General features: G+C 38.6%; 1 protein-coding gene across 1 annotated transcript in view; it reads left to right on the top strand.

Annotated features, from left to right (window-relative positions):
• Positions 1-24,398, top strand: part of RXFP1 (relaxin family peptide receptor 1) — a gene marked incomplete at its 5' end in the record, with an annotated part of 80,279 nt that overhangs the window by 39,372 nt on the left and 16,509 nt on the right. Inside the window, 7 exons of the mRNA XM_082463171.1 lie at positions 1,424-1,495; positions 6,802-6,873; positions 6,963-7,034; positions 7,622-7,696; positions 16,284-16,355; positions 18,235-18,306; positions 22,149-22,220. Of these exons, the coding sequence (XP_082319297.1) occupies positions 1,424-1,495; positions 6,802-6,873; positions 6,963-7,034; positions 7,622-7,696; positions 16,284-16,355; positions 18,235-18,306; positions 22,149-22,220 (507 nt within the window). The remainder of the gene's footprint in view (positions 1-1,423; positions 1,496-6,801; positions 6,874-6,962; positions 7,035-7,621; positions 7,697-16,283; positions 16,356-18,234; positions 18,307-22,148; positions 22,221-24,398) is intronic.

Consider the following 24,398-nt stretch of genomic DNA (forward strand, 5'->3'; position numbering starts at 1 on the left):
TCTCCTTTAGTCAAAATTTCTAATTCACTGAGAGTTGGCTCATACTGGTTTATCCCTTATCACTCCTAAAATCTGAGAAAATTATACATAAACTCAGCAAACCCTGAAGAACAATGGTGACCTGCATCAGCAGAAGAAATAAGACTTGAAGCCCTTACTTTTGCCCTGTTCACAACCTGGGGCCAGCGTACGTAGATGCGCAGAGCTTAAATGGGTGTGTGGGATGCAACGGCTTCTGCTGCAGGTTCTGTTTCCTTTGACCTCCTGTTAACTCCAGGCCCAACCTCCAGCATGACCTCAGTGAACTCCACAGCCAGCATTCTTCCTTGGCCTTCCAAGCTAATTTATCTTCTTCTAGACCTGATCCTTTTTTGTTGTTTGTTTTTTAATCTGAAAACCAACTGTTACTGTTTTTACTTCTTGTTCCTGGAAATTTTCTTTTAGCAAAAATTATACTTCTAGTTTTGGAAGTTTGGGGACTCTTCCAGGCTAAAAATAAGATACTAATATATGCTTCCACTAAAACTTGTCCCACCCTCTACATTCTGGAATATTGTCAATCTTCTCGGTCGACCTGATTCTTTCTATTTCTGTTTTTCTCTTTTGTCATATATACTCTTGATAAGTTTCCTCAAACAGTTTTTGGAGCAAAACTTAGGTGTCAAATTAATACAATTCAAGTTGACTAGCTTGGCCAGTTTGTGGTTTACATGGAATATGGTTTGCGGTCTTAACGATGTCACAACCTTGTAGTTTTGCCAGCACTGTGTTGAATACTGTCAAGTTTGTAGAATTATAGCAGAAAATGTTAAAAAGTTAAAAAGGCTTCTAGGCTTGTTTGATTAGTGAGTGCATTACTATGCACTAAAACTAAAGTTTCACTCACTAAAAATTCAAACATTAAATTTTAGCTATCATGTGTCTACCTTTATAACTAGAAGTTCCAAATAAAAACTAGCCTAATCATATGTGAACTTAATTGAGAAACAAAGTGACATGATGATACCCAGCTCCGCTAAATTATTTTGTTTACCTTTTTTAATTTTTAAGAATTTTTGACATTTCCTCTTTCATTTTCTTATTTTTGTTTTTTTATTTTTTTAAATTTTTATTGAAGTATAGTTGATTTACAATGTTGTGTTCGTTTCAGGTGTACAGCACAGTGATTCAGTTATACATATACGTGTAAATATATGTATTCTTTTTTGACATTCTCTTCCATTATAGGTTATCACAAGATATTGTGGTAAAATACGCACAACATAAAATGTACTGGCTTGACCATTTAGTGTACGTTCAGAGGCCTTACATACACCCGTATCTTTGCAGGGCTATCACCGTCATCCATCCGCGGAACTCTTTTCACCTTGCAAAACTGAAACTCTATTTCCTTACGTTTTCCTTTTAATAATCATTTTCACAGGTGCCTGCAAAACAATAAGATTAGATCCGTATCTGTCTATGCTTTCCGAGGACTCTACAGTCTTACTAAACTGTAAGTACCAGCGCCAATTAGTCTGCCCGTCCGTGGTGGCCTGACCCATCCCACCCAACACGGCCCTCCCGCCCACGACAGTGCCCAGGGGACGTGCAGACAGCGGACGGTGCAGCACAGCACTGGGGCCAAGGGCATGGGACCCTGAGCCACACAGGCTGCTGTCCCAGTCCTGACCTCACCACTCACTGGGTGTGTGAACTTGAGAACTTAATTTCCTTTCTAAGCATCAGCGCCCTCTACCGTAAAATGCAAACTACAACAGTACCTACCTCAGGATTGTTGTAAGGAACGAATGAGAAAATCCGTGGGAAGAATTGGGCACACTGTGCCGGGCACGTAGTAAGAACTCAATATACATTAGCCGTGGTGACGGGAATGAGGATTGAATGAACTTTATCAACATGAGAAAGCCTGGTGATGATTAAAATTTATGAAGGAAAAAACCCAAACACTTCTCCAGTTACTCTTTTCCCACTAATTCTGCTTTTACAAATACATAAAGCACGATAAGTTTAAAAGAACAAAGCTTGTTTTCTTAATTATGGTAAAATATATATAACAAATTTACCATTTTAATCATTTTTAAGGGTTTCGTTCAGTGGCATTCAGTACATTCACACTGTTGCACATCTATCCATTTCCAGAACTGTTCACCTACCCAACTAAGACTCCACACCCACTAAACACTAACTCCCCACGGCCCCTCCCAGCCCCTGGCACCCACCAGGGTACTTTCTCTCTTTATGAATCTGACTACTCTAGGGGACCTCACAGAAGTGGAATCAGGTAATATTTTCCCTTTAGTGTCAGGCCTTTTTCATCACGTCGTAAACTTAGCATAATGCCTACAAGTTTCATACATGTTGTAACATATATTAGAATTTCCTTCTTTTTGAAGACTGAATAATAGTCCATTGTGTGTGTGTATATATATATATATATATAATACCACATTTTCTATATTCATTCCTTGATGGATGGACATTTAGGTCGTTTCCACCTTTCGGCTATTGTGACTAATGCTGCTATGAAATTTGCTGTACAAATATTTGAGTCTCTGCATTCCATTCCTCTGGGTGTACGCCCAGAAGAGGAATTGCTGGGTCACATGGCAGTTCTACGTCTGATTTTCTGAGGATCCACCATCCTGGTTTCCACAGCATCTGCACCGTTTTACATTCTCATCAGCAGTGCACAGGGTTCCAATTCTTCCACATCCTCAACAACCCTTGCTATTTTCTGGGATTTTGTTGTTTTGTGTTGTGTTGTTTTTAATAACAGCCATCCTTATGGGTGTGAAGTAGTATCTCATTGTGGTTAAGAGCTAAGCTTTTTAAAATAATCTTTCTCAAAGGTCCATTTCATTGCATTTTACCAGGCAGCTGAAACTTACCACCTAGAAGTTATTGAATGGAAATGTAATCCAAAAAATCACATTAATAAACAACTCCCTGTATTTCTATTTCTGGCCCCTTGCCTTCTATCCTACCCCATTTTTTTACTCCTTAACCCAAGAAACTCTTTCCGGTCAGATTCCTCACTGGCTGTATCAGAGTTTGGGGTTGAGTCAAGAAGGCCACCTAATCATTTACTAGCAGAGAAGGTCACCGGAGACCCAAAGTCTTAACAGTAACCCTGGTAGCTATGTCTATCCTTTCCCTGCTCTCTCGTGTCTTAGCAAATTACTCAAAGTCAAAACTGGACTCGTCCTCATCACGCTTCTGACTACCTTTCTCTACAGCCTCTCACGAATCTATTCAAAACTTGCTGAACAGCGTCTGCTTGGTTTAATGTTCAATGGATGTGGAGGAGGCTCTTGAGAGACAGTACAGACTGGAGAGTAAACTTAAGTGTCTTCCACCTGCTCCTTGGTTTTTTCCTGGCACGAGAATATTGTCTGGGTGTTAAAATGTCACACGGTTCTGGTCTTTCATGGGTAAACATCAGATACTGCTCTTCATTCATCCATAGACATTCATTACCCCTCATAGTGTGCAAGGTCTTCAGCGAGACACCGTGGGGGGCATAGAAAGAGAAGTCAGACCTGCTGCCTTCCAGCTCCTTATGACCTAGCATTTCAGGTAGAACCCTGTGCTTCCACCGGGGAGAGGCACCCACTCGCTCTCTGGAAGCTTACAGTCTACGGTGGGGAAACAATGCCAACATACACACGACAACTGGAGAATGGCAAGGGAGTTTACTTAACTAAGACTTAGACCTATGTTGTTCAGACCACAACCGCTAAGATGATTCCCGAAAAGGAGTGATTATTTTGGGTCCAGAGCAGTGAAGGATGACTCTGAAAAATGAAGAGGATGTGGCAAATCAGACAGCACAGGGCGTGGGGGGCGTGGATCAAGTACCTTTCTAGGGGATTTCTAGTGGCTCTTAAGGGAACCCCTGAGGTGTTCAGGGCAAGTGTTGAAGAGATTCTTAACATCTTCCTGTGTCCAACTGGGCTCCAGGCTTGCAAGGGAAGGAAGTGGCTCTAATATGGGGTCTTATCCTTTGCTACTCACAAGAAAAGTCAAATCTGATGGGGAAGGGGAGATTCCTGGAAGGACAGATTTTACAGGATGTCAGCTCTAAGATCTGTCAGAGTAGCAGAAAGAGAAATCAGTGAGGTCCGTGTATCGGGGAAGAGGAATTTGACCAAATAGTTGCATGAGAATCACAGGCAGTGAGGAAAAAGAACAGGAAAGAAGCTGAAGTGGGAGGTTGAACAGAGACCCCGTTCTACTAACATGCACCAAGTGTTCCTGATGTGCCCGGCTTGAATGTTCAACAGCCCAGTGAATTAGGTACTGGTGTTATGTCCGTTTTAGAGTTGGGGAAACTGAGGGTTTCTGAAGTTGCTGTTTGTTTCAGGTCACACTATTAACAAGTAGCAAAGCCAGGAACCAAACTGTCTGACAGCAGATTCAGAGCAGTGAGTTGCTGCACTAGAGAAACTGAGACAAAAATAAACACGCAAGACATTTTCTCTGCCATTTTAAGACAAAATGGAAGGAAAGGAATTTTGCACACATTTGAGTCCAGTGCTTTTGCTACCATTGGCAACCTTAGGTATTTTGAGAGTCTCACCTCCACTTTACCAAACCAAAAGGACAAAGTTAAGTGGAATTAGAGTTTTCCAAATATTTCCCTTTCTTTACCAGCTTCTGTTGGGCTGTGTGTGGTTGTGTGTGTGTCCAAAAGTTTTCTTCAGGAAAAAAAAGAAAAAAGGCCACATAAAGACTCTAAGGCCGGGGCTTCCCTGGTGGCACAGTGGTTAAGAATCTGCCTGCCAATTCAGGGGACACAGGTTCTAGCCCTGGTCCAGGAAGATCCCACATGCCACGGAGCAACTAAGCAGGTGTGCCACAACTACTGGGCCCACGTGCCACAACTACTGAGCCCACAAGCCACAACTACTGAAGCCTGGGCGCCTAGAGCCCGTGCTCCGCAACAAGAGAAGCCACCGTGATGAGAAGCCCACGCACCGCAACGAAGAGTAGCCCCCAATCGCTGCAACTAGAGAAAGCCCGCACGCAACAACGAAGACCCAATGCAGGAAAAAATAAATAAATAAATTTTTTAAAAAAAAGACTCTAAGGCCTCTATAAAAGAAGAGAGGTGATTTTGAAAGTTATTAAAAGCTGGTGTTTGCTTTTGGAAGAAAACAAAGAAATAAACACGTAAGAGATCAGCATAAGAGAAGAAAAAGTCGGTTCACTCTGCAGAAGAGTGAGAAGTAGTCGGGTCGAAGTACAATGGGTCTGACTCTCCAGCAAGGCATTCAGTGTCTTTTCTCCAGAGCAGGTCCATGCCTGCCTCCAGGAGCATCTCTTGCATCCCCTCACAGCCTCTTCCCCGTGACCCCTCACCTTGTCACCCTCACACCTCTCACCTTTGCATAAGCCATTTCCTCTGCCTGGAATCACTCCCACCCACGCTTTGCTTTGTGAATGATACACCTCATCCAAGGCTCTCCTCAACTGAGCCTCCTTTCTTTTTCTTTTCTTTTTTTGTAATTAATTTTCATTGGATTATAGTTGCTTTACAATGTTGTCTTAGTTTCTGCTGTACAGCAAAGTGAATCAGCTATACGTATACATACAGCCCCTCTCTTTTGGATTTCCTTCCCACTTAGGTCACCACAGAGCATTGAGTAGAGGTCCCTGTGCTCTACAGTAGGTTCTCATTAGTTATCTATTTTATACACAGTAGTGTGTATATATGTCAATCCCAATCTCCCAGTTCATCCCACGCCCTCCTTTCCCCCTTGGTGTCCATACATTTATTCTCTACGTCCATGTCTCTATTTATGGTTTGCAAATAAGATAAGATGTGGCACATATATACAATGGAATATTACTCAGCCATAAAAAGGAATGAAATTGTGCCATTTGCAGAGACGTGGATGGACCTAGAGACTGTCATACAGAGTGAAGTAAGTCAGAAAGAGAAAAACAAATATCGTATATTAATGCATATATGTGGCATCTAGAAAAATGGCACAGATGAACCTATTTGCAGGGCAGGAATAGAGACCTCTTTCTTTAACACTCCCTGTCCCCTCTTTCCTCCAAGCTCTGCTTCCCCAGTCCCAGCAGAGGCCGGCACCTCCTCTGCTGAGAAGTCAGAGGAACTGTATGTTCTTGCTCTTTTCCCTCAGCTGCTGCAATAACTACCTGCTCACATGCCATCTTCTACTAGATGCAAAGCCCCTCAGAGAAAGCGATTCCACACCTAGCACAGTGCCGTAGTGTAGGGGCTCAAAACAATTTGATGAATAAATGAATAGAGTGAGTGAGGGATTGGCTGATGCTTGGTTGATTATTGGGAAATGAAAAATTAGACATGAAAAGGTAAGTGATAAAGAACTTTCAGGGCTCCGAAGGCAGGGAAATGGCCTGATGAGAACAACATATAAGAAAATGTAAGGGCTTCCCTGGTGGCGCAGTGGTTGAGAATCTGCCTGCTAATGCAGGGGACACGGGTTCGAGCCCTGGTCTAGGAAGATCCCACATGCCGCGGAGCAACTGGGCCCGTGAGCCACAGCTGCTGAGCCTGCACGTCTGGAGCCTGTGCTCCGCAACAAGAGAGGCCGCGACAGTGAGAGGCCCGCGCACCGCGATGAAGAGTGGCCCCCGCTTGCCGCAACTAGAGAAAGCCCTCGCACAAAACGAAGACCCAACACAGCCAAAATAAATAAATAAAGTGAAAAGAAAATTTAAGATGGACAATTATTGTTCTTCCTTTCCTTGTTATATGATATCAAGAAGGTATCAAATTTACTGTAGTTATTTCTCTTTTTTCAGGTATCTCAGTCATAACAGAATAACCTTCTTGAAGCCGGGTGTTTTTGAAGATCTCCACAGACTAGAGTGGCTGTATGTTTAATTTATGTGGCATTTTATAGTATTAGTCTTTATATTCGAAAAATATGTAAATGAATCCATTTTTTTCTTCTGGCTGGCAGGATAATTGAAGAGAATCATCTCAGTCGAATTTCCCCACTAACATTTTACGGACTAAATTCTCTTATTCTCCTGTAAGTACTAAAAATTTATGCAAATATTTCAACTGAAGGAAAAGGCATGAATAAAAATTACTGCTTTGCATTTAACAATATGACATTTGGAATTAAAACCCTAAAAGGGAATTTTCAACTAAAAACCATCTCCTAGTCATATCCTATGAGGCTATTTTGTAGTTGTAACAGTTTTATAAGATCTTCCATCTTCTAGAATGTCAGCCCATCAAAACTGAACACAGCCCCACTGCCATGTTTTATTGAAATATTCTTAAGCACACCAGTACTATCCTATATTAATCTTGGTAAAGAAAAATAACGTTTGTTTAAAATCACCTCCTTTTCAGTACCCACTATTGAAGGGCACAGGACTTTTCGTCAGTTGCTGGTGCTACTGCTTCCTCCATATGATGACTACCATTTGTCTAATTTTATTACTAACAAGCACTTAAATATATCAAGACTTAACAGAAAAATATTTGAGTGAGAAGACAACGAACTTAGTAGATGTTCACGGCTTCATAAGAATAATGATAAAACCACGTTTGACTTCAGTTGAGAAAAGAAACAGAAAAATGAGACTCCTTTTTGTTTCTCTTTTTCAGAGCACTGATGAATAACGTCCTTACCCGCTTGCCTGACAAACCTCTTTGTCAGCACATGCCCAGGCTGCACTGGCTGTAAGTTGCTGTATCTCCTCTTTTTTAAAATTTTTATTGAAATATAGTAGTTGACTTACACTGTTGTGTTAGTTTCAGGTGTACAACAAAGTGATTCACTTATACATATACATACATCCACTCTTTTTCAGATTCTTTTCCCATATAGGTCATTACAGAGTATTGAGTAGAGTTCCCTGTGCTATACAGTAGGTCCTTATTAGTTACCTATTTCATATATAGTAGTGTGTATATGTCAATCCCAAACTCTTAATTTATCCCTCCCCCCCTTTCCCCTTTGGTAACCATAGTTTGTTTTCTATGTCTGTGAGTCTCTTTCTGTTTTGTAAATAAGTTCATTTGTATCATTTTTGTAGATTCCACATATAAATGATATCATATGGTATTTGTTGCTTTCTGACTTATTTCACTTAGTGTGATAATCTCCAGGTTCATCCATGTTGCTGCAACTGGCATTATTTCATTCTTTTTATGGCTGAGTAATATTCCATTGTATATATGTACCACATCTTCTTTATCCATTCCTCTGTTGATGGATATTGAGGTTGCTTCCATCTCTTGGCTATTGTAAATAGTGCTGCTATGAGCATTGGGGTGCATGTATATTTTCAAATTAGAGTTTTCTCCAGATATATGCCCAGGAGTGGGATTGCTGGATCATATGGTAGCTCTACTTTTAGTTTTTTAAGGAACCTCCCTACTATTCTCCATAGTGACTGCACCAATTTACATTCTACACCAACAGTGTAGGAGGGTTCCCTCTATCTCTTCTTACAGAAGACAACTAACTTTTCTGGTTTTGCCTAGTTCATTTCGGATGTCAGGTTTTTTCAAATGGTAGTTGTTAATATTTTTAGCATGATTTTCTTATTAAACATCAATATTATCTAAACTAACTCCTCTAAACTCTTACCAAAATAAAACATCTCCAAAAAACAAAACATACTTTGGAGGCAGGAAGAAGGAAGACAGAAGGGATGTTATGATATCTATGTAACATCACCCCTTCCCCCTGTCAATCTGTTCACCTGTTCATTTGGTACAGAGAGACTAAGCCACTTTAGTTTCATTGCTAAATTCTGTGTAATAAGAATATGATACTTAGACTTTATTTTTGAAGTCTCATCACAACAGAATATGTTTCACAGAGTTTTTTACACAGTAGTTTTGTTTGTGGTAATTAGCATCACTCTACCTATGCAGAACTCAATTACCCAGTAAATGTGTCTATTTAAAATACAGGCAAAAATGAAGAAATAAATCCAACATACTTCTTTAAAAGTTCAGTCAATAACCTGCATATACTCTGTATATGAAAATTCCCTCTGTCTTTTATTTTGTAGGAAATTCCCAAAAGTTTGGTTGTTGGAGTTCTAAGCTCACAACAGACTAGAAGAGCCAACTTAAAAGTAGGAGGGGGAGTTAGAAACATTTATTTTAGTAAGTAACAATTTGCAACCTGATAATAAAGCAGGAGCAAGAAATGCTATAAAAAGCAGACAGAGTAACTCAAAACACACTAGTTTGGAACCATCTAGGGGAAGAGAAACATCCCCCAAATCATTAGTAAGTCCAGAGGGCATCTTGATACAACGGTGTAGTACCCTCAGTAATGACGAACTAAGTCATCAAGGAAAGGGCAAATTAAGTGCAATATCCTTTGTGGTGATTAAATTTGGGCTCAAAAGAATTCATTAATGGTTATTACATGCTCAGTGATCCAAACTTAGTAATGAAGTAAAATTTATTAATATTTATATTTGTAAATTAAAAATTCATGCATTGAGACCAGAAGCAAATGTGGGAGATTTTATGCCTATACAATAAGAAATCTTTCCTTTGCTTTTAAAAAGGTAGCCAAATGTATATTTCAGAAAAAAATAAAAAATGATTAGGATTTATTACTAAAGACGTGGACTTTTTAAATTTTTGTTACTAAAATTATAATCTTTAAATTTTAGCTATCCAAAACAACTCACTCCACATGCATCCCTGAGAGTGAATGTTGTCCCAATTTTAATGCTAGTAATAATTTTTGCTTTATAAGTATTCATTTTTTTAAATTCGTTACAATATCTTTACCTTGCACGTGAACTTTCACTTAGCAAAGTATAAACTAGAAAATCTGTTGGATGTGTCAGCAAACATTTGTTTAACTATGGTTAAGTAGAAAAATACAAATAAAGCAAAAAGAGATATGACAGCCCAGGAGAATATATTTGCAAGATATACAACAGACAACAGATTAAAACCTTTAATATAGTTCTTTCAAAGCAATAAAAAAACTATAAACACCACAATAAAAGATGTGAAATTCAAAAAGGAAGGAATATAACTAATAAATAAGCATATGAACAGATGGGGCAATAGCCAAATATGAGCTAAAGAGCAAGAAGGTAAAGTAAACTTTTATCTGGGGATGAGACAAAGCAAGTTTATATATAGGCAGAAGAAGCTAATGTAAAGAATTTGTAAACATGGAAAACAGTGAGGATGCATTATGGAGCAAGGTCCTGGAAGCCGTGGAAAGGATGGACAAATAAGGTGGAATATACACACACAGGTGCAATAAAGATGAATGCACCTGCCCTGCTTCAATCGACATGGCACAATTTCAAGATCATAATATGAAGTATAAAGAAAAAGTCACGGAAGGATACATATTATATATGACAATTCCATTCCAACAATGCTGTGCTGAAGCTGTAGACAGCCTCAAGACAATATTGCTCCCACTCTACCAATGAGAAAGAACTTTACAATCTACACAGTCTTAATTTTCTCCACCCTGTCAGTCATAAGGCAAGCAGGTAAACTGAATTCTAAGGAGTGACCAAGAGAGACGGGACATATACAGTATACCACCTTTGGCAGAGCACAAGGTGAAGAGTTGACCCTCACAGAGCAGGTACAAAGAAAACTGCTAAAATTTTAATAAACCTCTAAAGGTTAAGTGTGGGCTAGTGTAACCCTTTGGAATACTGGGAACCCCACACTCAAGGGAGTCAGCTATTCCTAACAGGCTCTTTTTCTCTGGCCTCCACCAGCTCATGGAAAAAGCTGGGAGTAATTAAGGAAACCAGACAGAGTCTTCTTTGGTGGCATGCAGGCACAAACCCCACCTCCTCCCCTAGACTCTTCCCTCTTAGGAAGCAAAAGCTTTACACCATGGAGAGAGGGACAGAAAATCTTCCTGCAGCCAGGGACCGTGCATAGACCCACTGCTTCCAAAGGAGTGGTAGCAGTCAAAGCTCTCTACTCCAGCAATAGGGACAAATAAACCTCTCCAGCCCAGGATCCTGCACTGTTGCAAAGTGGGTTGGGGCTTCTGGGGCATGTGGGACAACAATGCTGAGAAAGCCCCATCCCAGAAAGAGCAAGAGAAACAATCCTTGTCAAATTATAAAGCAATCAACAGAACTAGGCCCAGAGATAACTCAGATGTTACAACTACCAAACAAGGAAATTAAAATACTTATGATTAATCAGTTAAATGACATAGTGGGAAAGGTGGGCAAAACATGCACACATGGAAAATGTCTGCAAAGAGATGGAAGCTTTAAAGAGAATCAGAGAATTACTTCAGCAGGCTGAACACAGCTAACAAAAGAATCAGTGACCTTGAAGATAGGTCAATAGAAAGCTTTCATTTAAATCAAAAGGAGAACGGAGCATAAAATGAAGACAGAACAGAGAATCCAAAAGTTACAGGATAATATAAAAGTTTCTCAAAATGCGTTAAAGTGGTCACAGAAAAAGAGAGGGACAACAGGACAGAAGACGTTACCAAACAAAACTTGAGTCTGCTAACCAGACACACAGCAAAGCCAATCTACTGGCACCAGATTTTGGTGAAGGAAAGTACAGCATTTATTGCAGGTGCCAAGCAAGGAGTATGGACAGCTCATGCTCAAAAGACCCAAATTCCCTGATGGTTTTCAGGGAAGGGTTTTTAAAGGCAGGGTGAGGGAGGGGACTGCAGGGTGTGTGATCAGCTCATGCACGATTCTCTGCTTGGTTGGTGGTGAGGTAACAGGGTGATGTTATGGGAATCTCAATCATCAACCTTCTGGTTCCAACCAGCCTGGGGTCTACGTGCTGGTGATCAGCATGCCGTTAACTTCCTCCACCTGGTGAGGGTTTTAGTGTCTGCAAAACAACTCAAGGATATGGCTCAGGGTATTATCTATTGCCCTTGAGGAGGAACTAAAGGTCCCTGACTTTGCTTTATGGTTAAACTATTATATTTTGTCTTGCTTGACTGTTTTCCTTTGTTTCACCATTTTCTCACCTCTCTGATTAAATCTGCTCTTTGGAACTCAGGGAAGGCCTAGGAGGCTAAAGCTTTTCTACAAACAAGAGGTGGGGGACACAGGGTCCTGCTCATTTTTCAAAGAAATATCTGAAGAGATAATGACCAAGAATTTTCTAAAATGATGTAATACAACAAACCAAAAAAAATCTAAGAACCTCAGAAAAGAAAACAAGCAGAAGTAGAAAAGAAAAAAAAAAAAAAAAACTGGACAAATCATAGTCAAACTGCTGAAAACCAAAGATAAAGAAAAGCAAAGAAAAAAGCTTGAGGCAACCAGAGAAAACAGAGATATTCAAGCTGTAAAATGAAGATAAGAAATGCAGCACTAATTTTTTTAAAAAGCTGGAGGGGCTGTGTTAACATTGGAAAAAAAATAGCCTTCTGAACAAAGACTATCACCAGGGATAAAGAGAAATATCACAGAATGATACAGGGCTCAATTCAGCAAGAGCCACAATAATCTTAAGTGAGTAAGCAGTTTCAAAGTAATAAAGTGAAACCATAAAACTATAAAGAAAAATAGCCTGGTGTCAAGAGATGTCATTTAAAACTAAGAAATCTACCAATATGTGGATATTTGATATTCCTAAGGTGAATATTAATAAATAGCATATAATTGATCAAAATCCTATGGTGAGAGAGAGAGATGAAAGAAAAGGCAGGAAGACAATATATACTAATTTCATCATTTCTTATAATAGGAAATTGATAAGTGCTATTGTTATTCTCTAAGAAAGAGAAGATATGGTATATTGGGTAAAGTTATAATTATAAAGGTTACCAATAGAATATACAAACCTTTTTCAATGTTAGAAGAAATAAAATTTTTAAGCCATTTGTTGAAAGATTTTTTAAGCTATAAAACCATATAATAATATTTTTAAATAGCAGACTAAGGTAAGATACATTAGTCAGATCGATAAACATAAGTGGGCTAAAATTACCTACTAAAAAGAAAAACAGATTTTCAAGTTGGCTCACAGAGCAAAACCTAACTCAGTACTATGTACAAAAAAGTGCAGCTGTAACTAAGTGATTAAGAAAGATTAAAAATAAAAGACTGCTCAAAAATATGCCATGTAAATGCAAACCAAAGAAAGCAGGCATCATTTTTTATCTAAGTAGGTAGAAGTTTGGCCAATTTGCATTAAGCAGTACAAAGAAGGACATTTAAATGCTGCAGTGTGCAATTTCCAATACAAGATATTATATTAGGAGTATATATATGCACCAAATAGATTCATATTAACAACCAAAACAAAAGAAAAATAGACATACATAAGTGGTAAGAAATAATAATCCACCTCTTTCAGTCCATGAAAGATCAAGGAAAACCAAAAAAAGGATATGGAGAACTAAATAACACAGTTAACGAATTAACTCTAACTGGTACATATCAAAGTGCAAAGTCCCTTCTCGATAACAGAACAGATTTATCTGGGGCAGCAAAGTGCCCAGCTAAAATACTACATTCCCAGACTTCCCCATGTCTAGACAGAGCCACGTGGCCGAGCCCTAACTAATGAGGAGGAAGATGTAGAGTGTGGAACTTCTGGGCAACCTCCTTAAAGAGAAACAGGCAGACCCTCCCTTTCTTTCCTTATCCAGAAAAGACGGATATGATGGCTCAAGCTTCAGCAACATCTTGGAACACAAAGACAAGGACCTGTGGACAGTGAATATGAAAGACCTTAGGTTTCTAACAACTTGGTAAAACTACCAGACTAGCCTTGGGCTACCAACCCTAGATTTTTTTTTTTTTTAAATCCTTGTGTAGTTACGCTGTTACAGTTGGGTCTCTGTTCTATGTACCTGTGCTTAATCCTAATAGATATAAACTGAAAGTGAAGAACGCCCAAAAAACATTCACCAGAATTGACCATGTATTTTAGGACATACACGTTCACAAACAAAACTCAGGAAACGTGGGATTAGCCTAAAGCAGAAGGAGGGTCATCGCATCCTGGGTGTAGGAGACCAGGTGCACGTACAGGTAAATCACGGATGTCGGGCAGAAAGGCGAAGGCTTTCCCCTCCTTCATCACCTCAATTTTCTCTGTGAGATAGGAGCCAGAAAAGTACAGGAGGAAGTAGAGGGAGAGGAGATTTGCGTGTTTACAAAGCCCCTAGGGGGATGAGAGAGAGAATTGAGAGGGCAAGATTCTTGGTGTTTTTATTTTGTTATTGTTGTTCTTCAGATCCAAGAACCAAATTTTCATTTTTCAGCCAGTTCTGCCATGTATAGAGGGAAACATAAAGTGGTTAGATTCAGAGGATCATTAAGTTGGAAAAGTGATCCAGGCATTAAGTAAGCAAAACACCCCCTCAGGTCCATTAGAACTTGGAGCCCTGGCACAAGGAACAGATTTGTATGCCAGACCCCTGCATATCAAGAACTAAAACCTCTAATTTTAGGAAGAAAGCCAAAGCAAATTCACAAATAAAGATTAAAATAAACTCAACATTGAACTTAACAATTTAATCAAAAGTCCCTAGTTTATGCCTCTTACTGACTTTTACAAATAGTAAATTAATATTAACTTAAATGTTTTTGCTACCTTAATAGAAAAAAAAAAAAAGTTACAGGTGTAACTAACAAGAAACTAACATCAAGAAATTTTGTGAGGCTTAGGAGAACGTCACCCCCTGGTGGTAGATTCGTGGTAACAACAACAAAATAGGAAAAGGAAATGAACAGTCTGTGTCAATGACAACCTTCGTTATGGAAGGCCAAAAAGCCTTGGCCAAGCCTAATGATCAAAAGAAGATAGTACTACAAGTGTTTCATTTCCAGTTTAATAGAATAATGGAAGCTTTTCTTTAGAAGGGTAATCTAGAATCAAGATTTAAGATTTTAACACAACATTCCATATGTACAGAAATCCCGTCTACAAAAACCTTGTTATAGTATATGCCCTACTTAGATCACTATAGTAACAAGAAGCTGATTCTCTGGACACCATGGATTGTGAGCTTAAATTTGAAGTGTTTTGTGTCCTTCAACGAGTAAATTTGATTTTGCAGTCTGATGCAACAGAGAAAAGCCCTATGCCTGACTTCAAATATATCTCTCTTCTTTGCTCTTCTCTGTGATAAATACACCCTTTTAGTCCATTGACTTGATTTCTAGAACCCTTACATGCTGGCCTTCCAGATCTTCCAGATAGACTTTGATTTGTCAGCATCCGTTTTTACTGCAGTGCCAAAATAAAACTGAGTGTCCCAGATATAGCCTCTCCAGCAGAAAAAAATAGGCATGTCCGTTAATGCTACTCATGTTTCCTGCATAGATTTTAGTAGCTGTGTCAGACCTCAGCTCATATATTTTAGTGGCAATTGTTCCTGAATGGCTTTACATGGCATGGTGACTGGTAAGCTAAGTGCTGGGGTAAAACGAGTAGACTTAAGAGCCAGCATCTGCTTCTGAAAGTGTATCCCTGAGCTCGGCTTACTCTGTTCTATCAACTTCCACCATAAACCCTACGACAAGATAAAAGACAGGCAATAGAAGAACGCCTTCATGAAAACCATGAAGCAGAGACAATAAAACATCAACTTTTTGACAAGTTTGCTGCTCAGACCAGACTCCCGTTGGTGACCTAGCATCACACAGCACGGGAGTTCAAGTCAGGTCTGCAAGCAGCGCCCTGAGTCGGGAGTGGAGAGCCAAGGGCAGCTGTGGGTCTCCCTCTGCACTGGCCTGTGTGGCCATATAATAAAGCAAGAAAGCATGTTCTCAGTGGTAAAAGGTTATGGAGAATTTTTTCTGGGAGTGTCTAGGCAAGGGAGGTAGAGGTTAAACATTGTTTTGCGGTAGCAGCTTCTGCAGCAATAGTAGAATCTTCTGCAGGCTGTAGCAGATAGAGTCAGGCCACTCAGAGAAATGCCATTGGTATCTCTGGACGGGTGTTTAATGCGGATCACTACGTGCTTTCTGTTTATATAGCTGGTCGTTACCACAACAAAAGCTTTCCATGTGCTTTTTTCATTCTCTTCACATTCCTTAGGATTGCATATGTACCCATATGAACACCTCATACAGACGTAACTCAAAACATTTTTACTATTAACACAGAAAAAAAGAAACATTATATATAAATATATCATTTCGGCTATTATGTAAGTGGCTACACTTACATTATGTGAGAATCCCTATGAAATAAGCAGTATGTGGGAAAAAGATATTTTACTAGAAAACAAATCATTCTTAACCGACTGACTTTTGTCTGTGATTAAAATTTAGCTTTATCACTTTTTATTTTTATATTTCAGGGACTTTGAAGGCAACCATATCCATAACTTAAGGAATTTGACTTTTATTTCCTGCAGTAATTTAACTGTTTTGTAAGTAATGTTTTGTCCTTTTGAAGTACCGTTTTATCTCTTTACAAGTAAAATGAATCATTTATGCGAACAGAATCTAGCATAAACATGCATAGTAATTACAGCAAATGTTCCCTCTCAACTTGAAGTTTTTTGAAAAGGAAGCACATTGGCAAAATGACTGAAGTTCAAACCAGGCATAACCACAGATTCACAACATACATAGGTGATCACAATGGTACTATCTTACGTGAGACCTGCTTTTCTCCACCTTACGAGTAAGACCCAATTTAATGGAAAAAGAATTTCTCATAAACCACCTAGAATCTGTCCTTGGATCTCAGTGTGAGAAACACCAAATTAAAGTCTTAATCTATAAAAATTATTACTGCAAAGATCGTGGGGGGAAATTAATTACAACTTTTAGAAACTGTAGAATGTTCACATCCCTGAGGATGTAACTGCGGACACCAGGATAAACCTTAGAATGTTATCGAGTGTAATTTCTCCTTATACTCCTCTCTGGCTTATTTTAAATTCAGGGTGCCTCTTCCATAACAGTGAGGGATACTGGGGCTTCCTTCAGTATAAAAATATAACTGCCTCATTTGCAGTTTATTCTTCCAGGAGAGTATTTTTCAAATTGTGGGTTGAAACTCACAAGCAGGTGATGAAAGCAATGTAGTATGTCCCGAGCCGCATCTTGTAAATGAAATAGAATGGGATTGAATTGAATAAAAACATCAGAGTGCAATTCAGATGATTAAATGTATTGTTCCATGAATCTTGGGTTGTGTGGGTGTATATTATGTCCCAATGCAAAATGCATTTTTCTACTGTCGGTTACCATGTGAAAAGTTTGAAAATCATCATACTCGAATATACAGGACCCCTGTGTACGGGCAATGTAATAGCTATCACTGACACAACAAAAATTTTTACCCAGTTATGCCCTCTGCCCCATTCCAGTGGGCTCAAAGCCACTGAAATGTGTGAACTTTTCTGCAGTGAGTTTAGCAGTCTTCAGATGTAGGATTCTATCAGTCATGCAAAACAGTTCATGGTAATTGCCCAAAGGAAACCAAATTGCACTTAAAGGACACAGGCCAAATAAATATCCAAAAAATGTAGCCCTTCTTTTCTATTCTACTTGTATTTTTGTTTAGAGAACCCTCTGTATGAAGAAATCATTCGTGAGTTTCCTCTTGGCAGATGCTTGTGCTTTTCTGGTCCAAGGATGCTGGGAGAAAGTGGTAACGGTTTGGAGTGCTGAGAGGAAATAAATACTTAAGGATGGGACGAGGCCAGCTTCCAGGCATGTCCCACAATGCCTCAAGAACTAGAAATCCTTTAAAGGTTTCCTGTGAGTTAGTCCTTTATGCGATCTCATAACACGACATCAGGGCAGAGATGAACTGTCAAGACTTACAGTCTCATTCAGCATCCCAAACTAGAGATCTTCTGAGTTGGTCCAACTTAAAGTAGACCTCCTGCAGCATCTCCACCCTAAATCACATCAACTGCCCAATGTGCACCAGTGCTATTGTGTGGGAGGTATTTTGTTCAACAGACACACCACGAAGCCTACAGAGGCGACCCTAGGACAGCTCCCCGTGCAGATGCTCAGTCTGTATTCTCAGGAGTCGGGGTTTTCACTCTTCCCTAAATCACTTAGAAATTTGAACACTGTTTTACTTTTATCATCATTGAAAGATCTGCGAAATTTAAGATTAAAGTTATTACAGACTGGGTAATTTATCACGCTACTTCAACATCTCTTGATGTGAAAAGTGCACTCCACGTAATTATCTTTGTTTTTGCAGGCTGTTAATCTCCTCTCCAATAACTCACCTACCAGTTACCTCTGGAAGCTACAACATCCTTTTCTTTTTACTTTCAGGGTAATGAGGAAAAACAAAATTAATCACCTCGGTGAAAATACGTTTGCACCGCTCCAGAAACTAGATGAATTGTAAGCTCAATTACACATATATTGATAAGAATTTTCTTTCTACTGTTCCAGTTCATAGTTGTCACACGTATACATTTTTATACATTTAAGAAAGATTTATTTTTCTCTTTTCCTAGCACTATTTCCGCATACCTTGAGCCACAAAGGAATTCTGATAGTTTAAAAAATATGTGTAAAGGAAAACTATAAAATAAATATTTGAGGAAAGTGAGGTAAGGGAAACATAGCTGTGGAGAAAGAATAAAGTCTGGGGAGATCAATAAATAAAATACATCTTGCACCACTCTAACCCACTGCTGGAGAGGGATAGCAAGTTTATCTTTAAGTTTCCTAGAGAGTTAGGATTTAAAAACCAGGAGATAAAAAGACACCACTCTGCTGATTCTGAAACCAAAGGATAATCTTGGATCCATGAGGAAATTAGACACTACCATGGGTAACATCCCAGACTGTAATAATGGAAAAGAGAGCTATTTATACTGTCCCTTTTTTAAGATCAATGACAGTTCCAAAGGACATTAAGACAACTCTCTGATAAATCAAAGCCTTGTGGTCCAAGCACATAGGAGCTGATTGTCCAAATAAAATATACACAGGACAATAAATGAAGTACATGTCCTTCAGACAACTGTTTATTTTTTACCATTAATTTCTTCAATTGGGTTTTTTGCTAAAGCTTAGGCTAGCCACCAGTTTGATTTTGTGAGCTCTAGAAAGAATCTGGAGTATGGACAGAAGGTACATGTTTGACAATTAACTGGGCAGAACTTTGATTCATTAAAACTTGTCCATAAAAATTAAAGAATGTAACTAAACTGTTTCTCGGGACACCTTACCTGCAAACTAAGACAGGTGGAGGGAATACATATGCCACAGACAGAAACGTTCCTCGGGAAACAATGTAGCATTCTGCTCCAAAACATCAATAAACAAGCCACTGAAACCCCGGCGTTTTTCCATGACCATTAGCTTGAAACATTTTTCAGTAGACGGTACCAATCATTCACAAAACGCACAAGAAAATCTCAGTAGATATCAGAACCAAGCACCTGCTGTAACAGCTCCCAGTGTCTTGAAGTGAACCATACCATCAACACATAGGAAATTATTTTATTCTCAGTAGTAGGGAGAGGTGCATGTAGGTGACTCGAAAGGTAGTATCTAGCCATGAAAATACAAGGTAGTCGAGGGGTCCATACTTTTCCTTGTTTTATCCTACTTGCCACCGCGATCTGAACACCAGAAGGCAATTTCTGCCAATCCTGACTTGCATGGTGGCGCTGAGGTGGAGGTTCTAAGTATCAGTAACCAGGAGTGAGCATGGGACACAACAGCTTAGTCCGTAACCAGTGCTAATGCAGGTTCAGAGGTAAAGGAAAGAGCAACAAAGGGGCACAGAGGGTCACCAAGGCCGAGAATTGGTCCTGCCTAAACCCTGCCGAATCCCATACCCAACGCTGGCTTGAAAAATCGGATTTACGGGAATGAAAATGGCATGTTTTCTAAGAGCTGACGGCTTTAAATGAGTGGGTCTACACCTCAAATGAGTGACTCTCCCTTTGAGAGAGGGTTCGGACTACACTCTGTGCCCCTCCTGGCTTGATCCCACTGACAGAGTTAATGAGGGTAAATAAATTGTCAACAATCAGGATTCACTTCTCACAGTAGACTTTAAAGAGTTCTGATGGCAGAAACTCTTTGCTACGTGCTTGATTTACTTTGTGCTTTTAAAGTCAACTACTCTAGGTGATAACGTGTTTCCTGAGCCCATTCAGAAATGGACCTCAAGTCCAGTTAAGTTTAGACCAACTTTCCTAAAACGAAACTGAGAAAATGGTCTTTTTACACATCACTTAGGGTCTAGGCCAAATGGTTCCCATTACGTGATTCATGATAAAAGAACTATATGTCAGAATTGGCTCTAATAGCCAAAACAGCACTCCCACCAGAAACAGCTGAACATGATATTTCAAGATTTAATATCCTAGTGGACTCTTTTAAATCTGTTTTTCACATTGCCTCACTAACACGATCAATCTTTTACTTGGCTTCCCATACAAAGAACTGGAATTGTGCCACCACTTTTACCTAAATATGAAGCAGGTCCAGTCTGTTAATGGTCTTCTAGGTAGGGATACAAAGAATAGCAAGCCCAAAATTAAGCTAGATGCTGGAGAGCCCAAGATGAATAGGTACAGGGCTTGCACTGAAAGAGCTCACATCCTTCAGAAGAGGAGAACGTATGTACAGAAACAGTTTTAATATGATGTTATAAGTGCTGTACGTGTTATCCATGCTACATACGGGAGAACAGAGAAGAGACCGCCTAACCTCCCTGGTCACAGAGGAGTGACATGTGAGCAGAATCTTTTTTTTTTTTTTTAAGTATAGTTGATTTACAATATTGTGTTAGTTTCAGGTGTACGGCAAAGTGATTCAGTTCTGCATACCCATTCTTTTTTCAGATTCTTTGCCATTACAGGGTATTACAAGATATTGAATATAGTTCCCTGTTCTGTACAGTAAATCCTTGTTGTTTATCTGAGCAGAATCTTGAAGGATGAATAGGGAGTTCACCAGAAGGACAAGAATGAAAGCTTATTCCAGGCAGAAGGAAGCGCCCGTGCAAAAACCCAGAGGTTGGAATATTGAGGTGCCTTCAGGCCCTGGTGAAAGTCATTTTGACTGAGTAGAAAGTGGTAGGAAACTGAGCTGGAAAGCTAGACAGTGGCAAGATATTTAAAGGCTTTTTTATATCACACTAAGACGTTTTGATTTTATCTTCTATGCAACAATGAGCTATTGAAGGATTTTAAGAAAGGGATGAAATTTTAGAAACATTCCTTTGGTTGTCAAATCAGACCATCTATCTTCACAGACAATTCACCCATGAAAACATAAATAACAAAAACAGCCCCAAGGTTCAGTTTACAGTATAAAAATAAAACATTTACAGCGAAGACATTTATAGTATTGATTACATTAGCTACTTTTTAGTTTTAAAAACTCAGTCTAAATCTATCTTGCCCTTCCGAGTTGAATAACCTAACTTTTGATTTATAAGCACTGCAATAACAAATAGATCTATTCCCATGCTTCTCCCTGTAGCAACTAGTAGGATTTGGAGATGCACAGGGAAAGCAGTTAGGCTTTCTCTTAGTATCTCTTGATGACATTGAAGAACTCAAGCCTGTTGAAAGATGGTCTTGTTTAGAAGAATCTGAGGCCTTTCTCATGAGAGTTGCCACTGTCAAAGCTACCGTAAGAGCTGCTACTGTCCGAAATCTTCTCACAACTAAGCTACAAGTTCATACCACTTTAGGCAGCCCAACCTCTATACGTACATGAAGTAACATACGAAATATCCCGCCCCAGGTGTGTATGAGATCTGGTGTATATCAGCTGTGGAAGAAACTGGAAACTGAAATAATCCACTTCCAGCTGAAAATTATAATACACCCAAGCAAAGGAAAAGATTAAGGTCCCAAAGCATATTTCTACTTTAGCAAAGGAAGGAAGGGAGGGAGGGAGGGAGGGAGAGAGGAAGGGGAGGAAGACGAGAAAGGAAGAAGGGCACAACACATATATTAATTGAATTAGAAAATTGTATCTATTAGAATTAGATCAAATACCACCAAGTACTGTCTCTGAGTGAGCAATAAAATGGGATAAAATATTTTTATCTTTTACCATCTCACTCCCTTTTTAAAGTTTTGACTTCTATTAATTAATATAACTCACTAATGGCATTGTTTGAAAGTTGTCTAATGTTTTTTAATAAATTACAGAACTATGAGTAAAGTCTTAAGGAAATAATATGACATTTGCAATTGTTTCCCTAGGGATTTAGGAAGTAATAAGATTGAAAATCTTTCACCACTTGTCTTTAAGGATCTGAAGGAGCTCTCACAGTTGTAAGACTGATACGAATTTTGTATCTTTATTTTTTATTTTACTTTAAAAAATTGTGATTAAAATATACATAAGTATGTATATTTACCATTTTAACCATTTGTAAGTGTACAACTGTGGCATTAACTTCATTCACATTGTTGTGCAACCATCACCACCATCCATCTCTAAAACTTTTCCATCTTTCCAAACTGAAACTCCATACATATTAAACACTAACTCCCCATCAACCCCTGCCCCTCCAGCATCCATCACTCTGTTCTGGTTCTATGAATTTGGCATCTCTAAGCAACCCATAAATCAGTGGAATCATACATATTTGTCCTTTTATGACTGACTTATTCCACTTAGCATAATGACCTCAAGGTTCATCCACAGGTTGTAGCATGTGTCAGCAGTTCTGAATATTATCATTCTGAATAACAATCCGCTGTATGTAAGTACCACATGGCATTTATCCATTCATCCATTGGTGGACACTTGGGTGGCTTCCACATTTTAGCTGCTATGAGTAGTGCTGCTATGAATGTGGGTGTACAAATATCTGTTCAAGAGCTTGCTTTCAATTCTTTGGATATATAACCCTAGAAGTAGAATTACTGGATCATATGGTAACTCTATTTTTAATTTTTAAAGGAAACACCATACTCTTTTGCATAGTGGCTACACTATTTTATATTCCCACTATCAGTGCACAAGGATTCTAATTTCTCCACCTCTTTAACAACACTTGTTATTTTATATTTTTTGATAATCGCCAATCTAATGGATGTGAAATGGTGTTTCATTGTGGATTTGATTTGCATTTCTCTAATGATTAATGATGTTGAGCATCTTTTCATGTGCTTATTGGCCATTCGTGTAACTTCTTTAGAGAATACCTATTCAAGTCTTTTGCCCGCTTTTAAACTGGGTTGTTTGGGTTTTTGTTGTTAAGTTGTAGGCGTGTATATATTTTAGATATTAAATCATTTTCAGATATATGATTTACAAATGTATGCTCCCATTCTGTAGGTTGCCTTTTCACTCTGTTGACAGTGTTTTCTGATGCACAAAAGTTTTTGATTTAGATGTAGTCCAATTCTTGTTTTTTTTTTTTTTCTTTTGTTACCTGTGTTTTTGGTATCATATACAAGAAGTCATTGCATAATCCAAAATCATGAAGCTTTTCTCTTATGACTTCTTCTAAGAGTTTTAAAGTTTTATCTTTTCTATTTAGTCCTTTGACCCATTTTGAGTTAATTCTGTACACGGTGGAAGCTAAGGGTCTAAGCTCTTTTTTTTTTTTTTTCATGTGGATATTTATCTGGTTTTCACAGCACTATTTGTTGAAAAGATTGTCCTTTCCCCATTGAACAATCTTGGCACATTTTAAAAATTATTTGACTATATATACAAAGACTTGTTCCTGGGCTCTCCATTCTATTCCATTGTTCTATACAACTATCTTTTAGCCAGCACCACACTGTTTTGACTACTATAGCTTTGTAGTAAGTTTTGAATCAGGAAGTGAGACCTCCAACTTTGTTCTTCTTTTTCAAGGTTGTTTTAGATATTCAGGTTCCCTTGAGATTCCATACGAATTTTAGGATGGATTTTTCCATTTATGCAACAAAAAAAAATCATTGGGATTTTGACAGAAATTACACTGAATCTGTAGATTGCTTTGGGTAGTATTAACATCTTAACAATATTAAGTCTTCCAGTCCCAAAACACAGAATGTCTTCTTTAACTGATGTCTTCTTTAATTTCTTTCAGCAACATTTTGTTTTCAAAGTGCAAGTCTTTCACCTTTATTCAGTTTATTCCTAAGTACTTTGTTCTTTTGATGCTATTGTAAATGGATCATTTTCTTAATTTTCTTTATGGATTGTTCATGGTTAGTGTATAGAAATGCATTTGATTATTGATTATTGTTTGATTATTATGTGTTGGTTTCACATATGGCAATTTTGTTGAATTTGTTTATTATAATAGTTCTGACAGTTTTTGTGTGTATGCATGTGTAAAATCATTAGGGTTTTATGCACATAAAATCATGTCATCTGTGAACAGAGATAATTTTACTTCTCCCTTCGCAATTTGGATGCCTTTTATTTCTTGCCTAATTGCTCTGGCTAGGACTTCCAGTAGTATGTTGAATAGAAATGGCAAAAGTGGGCATCCTTGTCTTCTTACT

The sequence above is a fragment of the Balaenoptera physalus genome, assembly GCF_965194825.1.
Source record: "Balaenoptera physalus genome assembly, chromosome: 5".
Taxonomy (NCBI): Eukaryota; Metazoa; Chordata; class Mammalia; order Artiodactyla; family Balaenopteridae; genus Balaenoptera; species Balaenoptera physalus.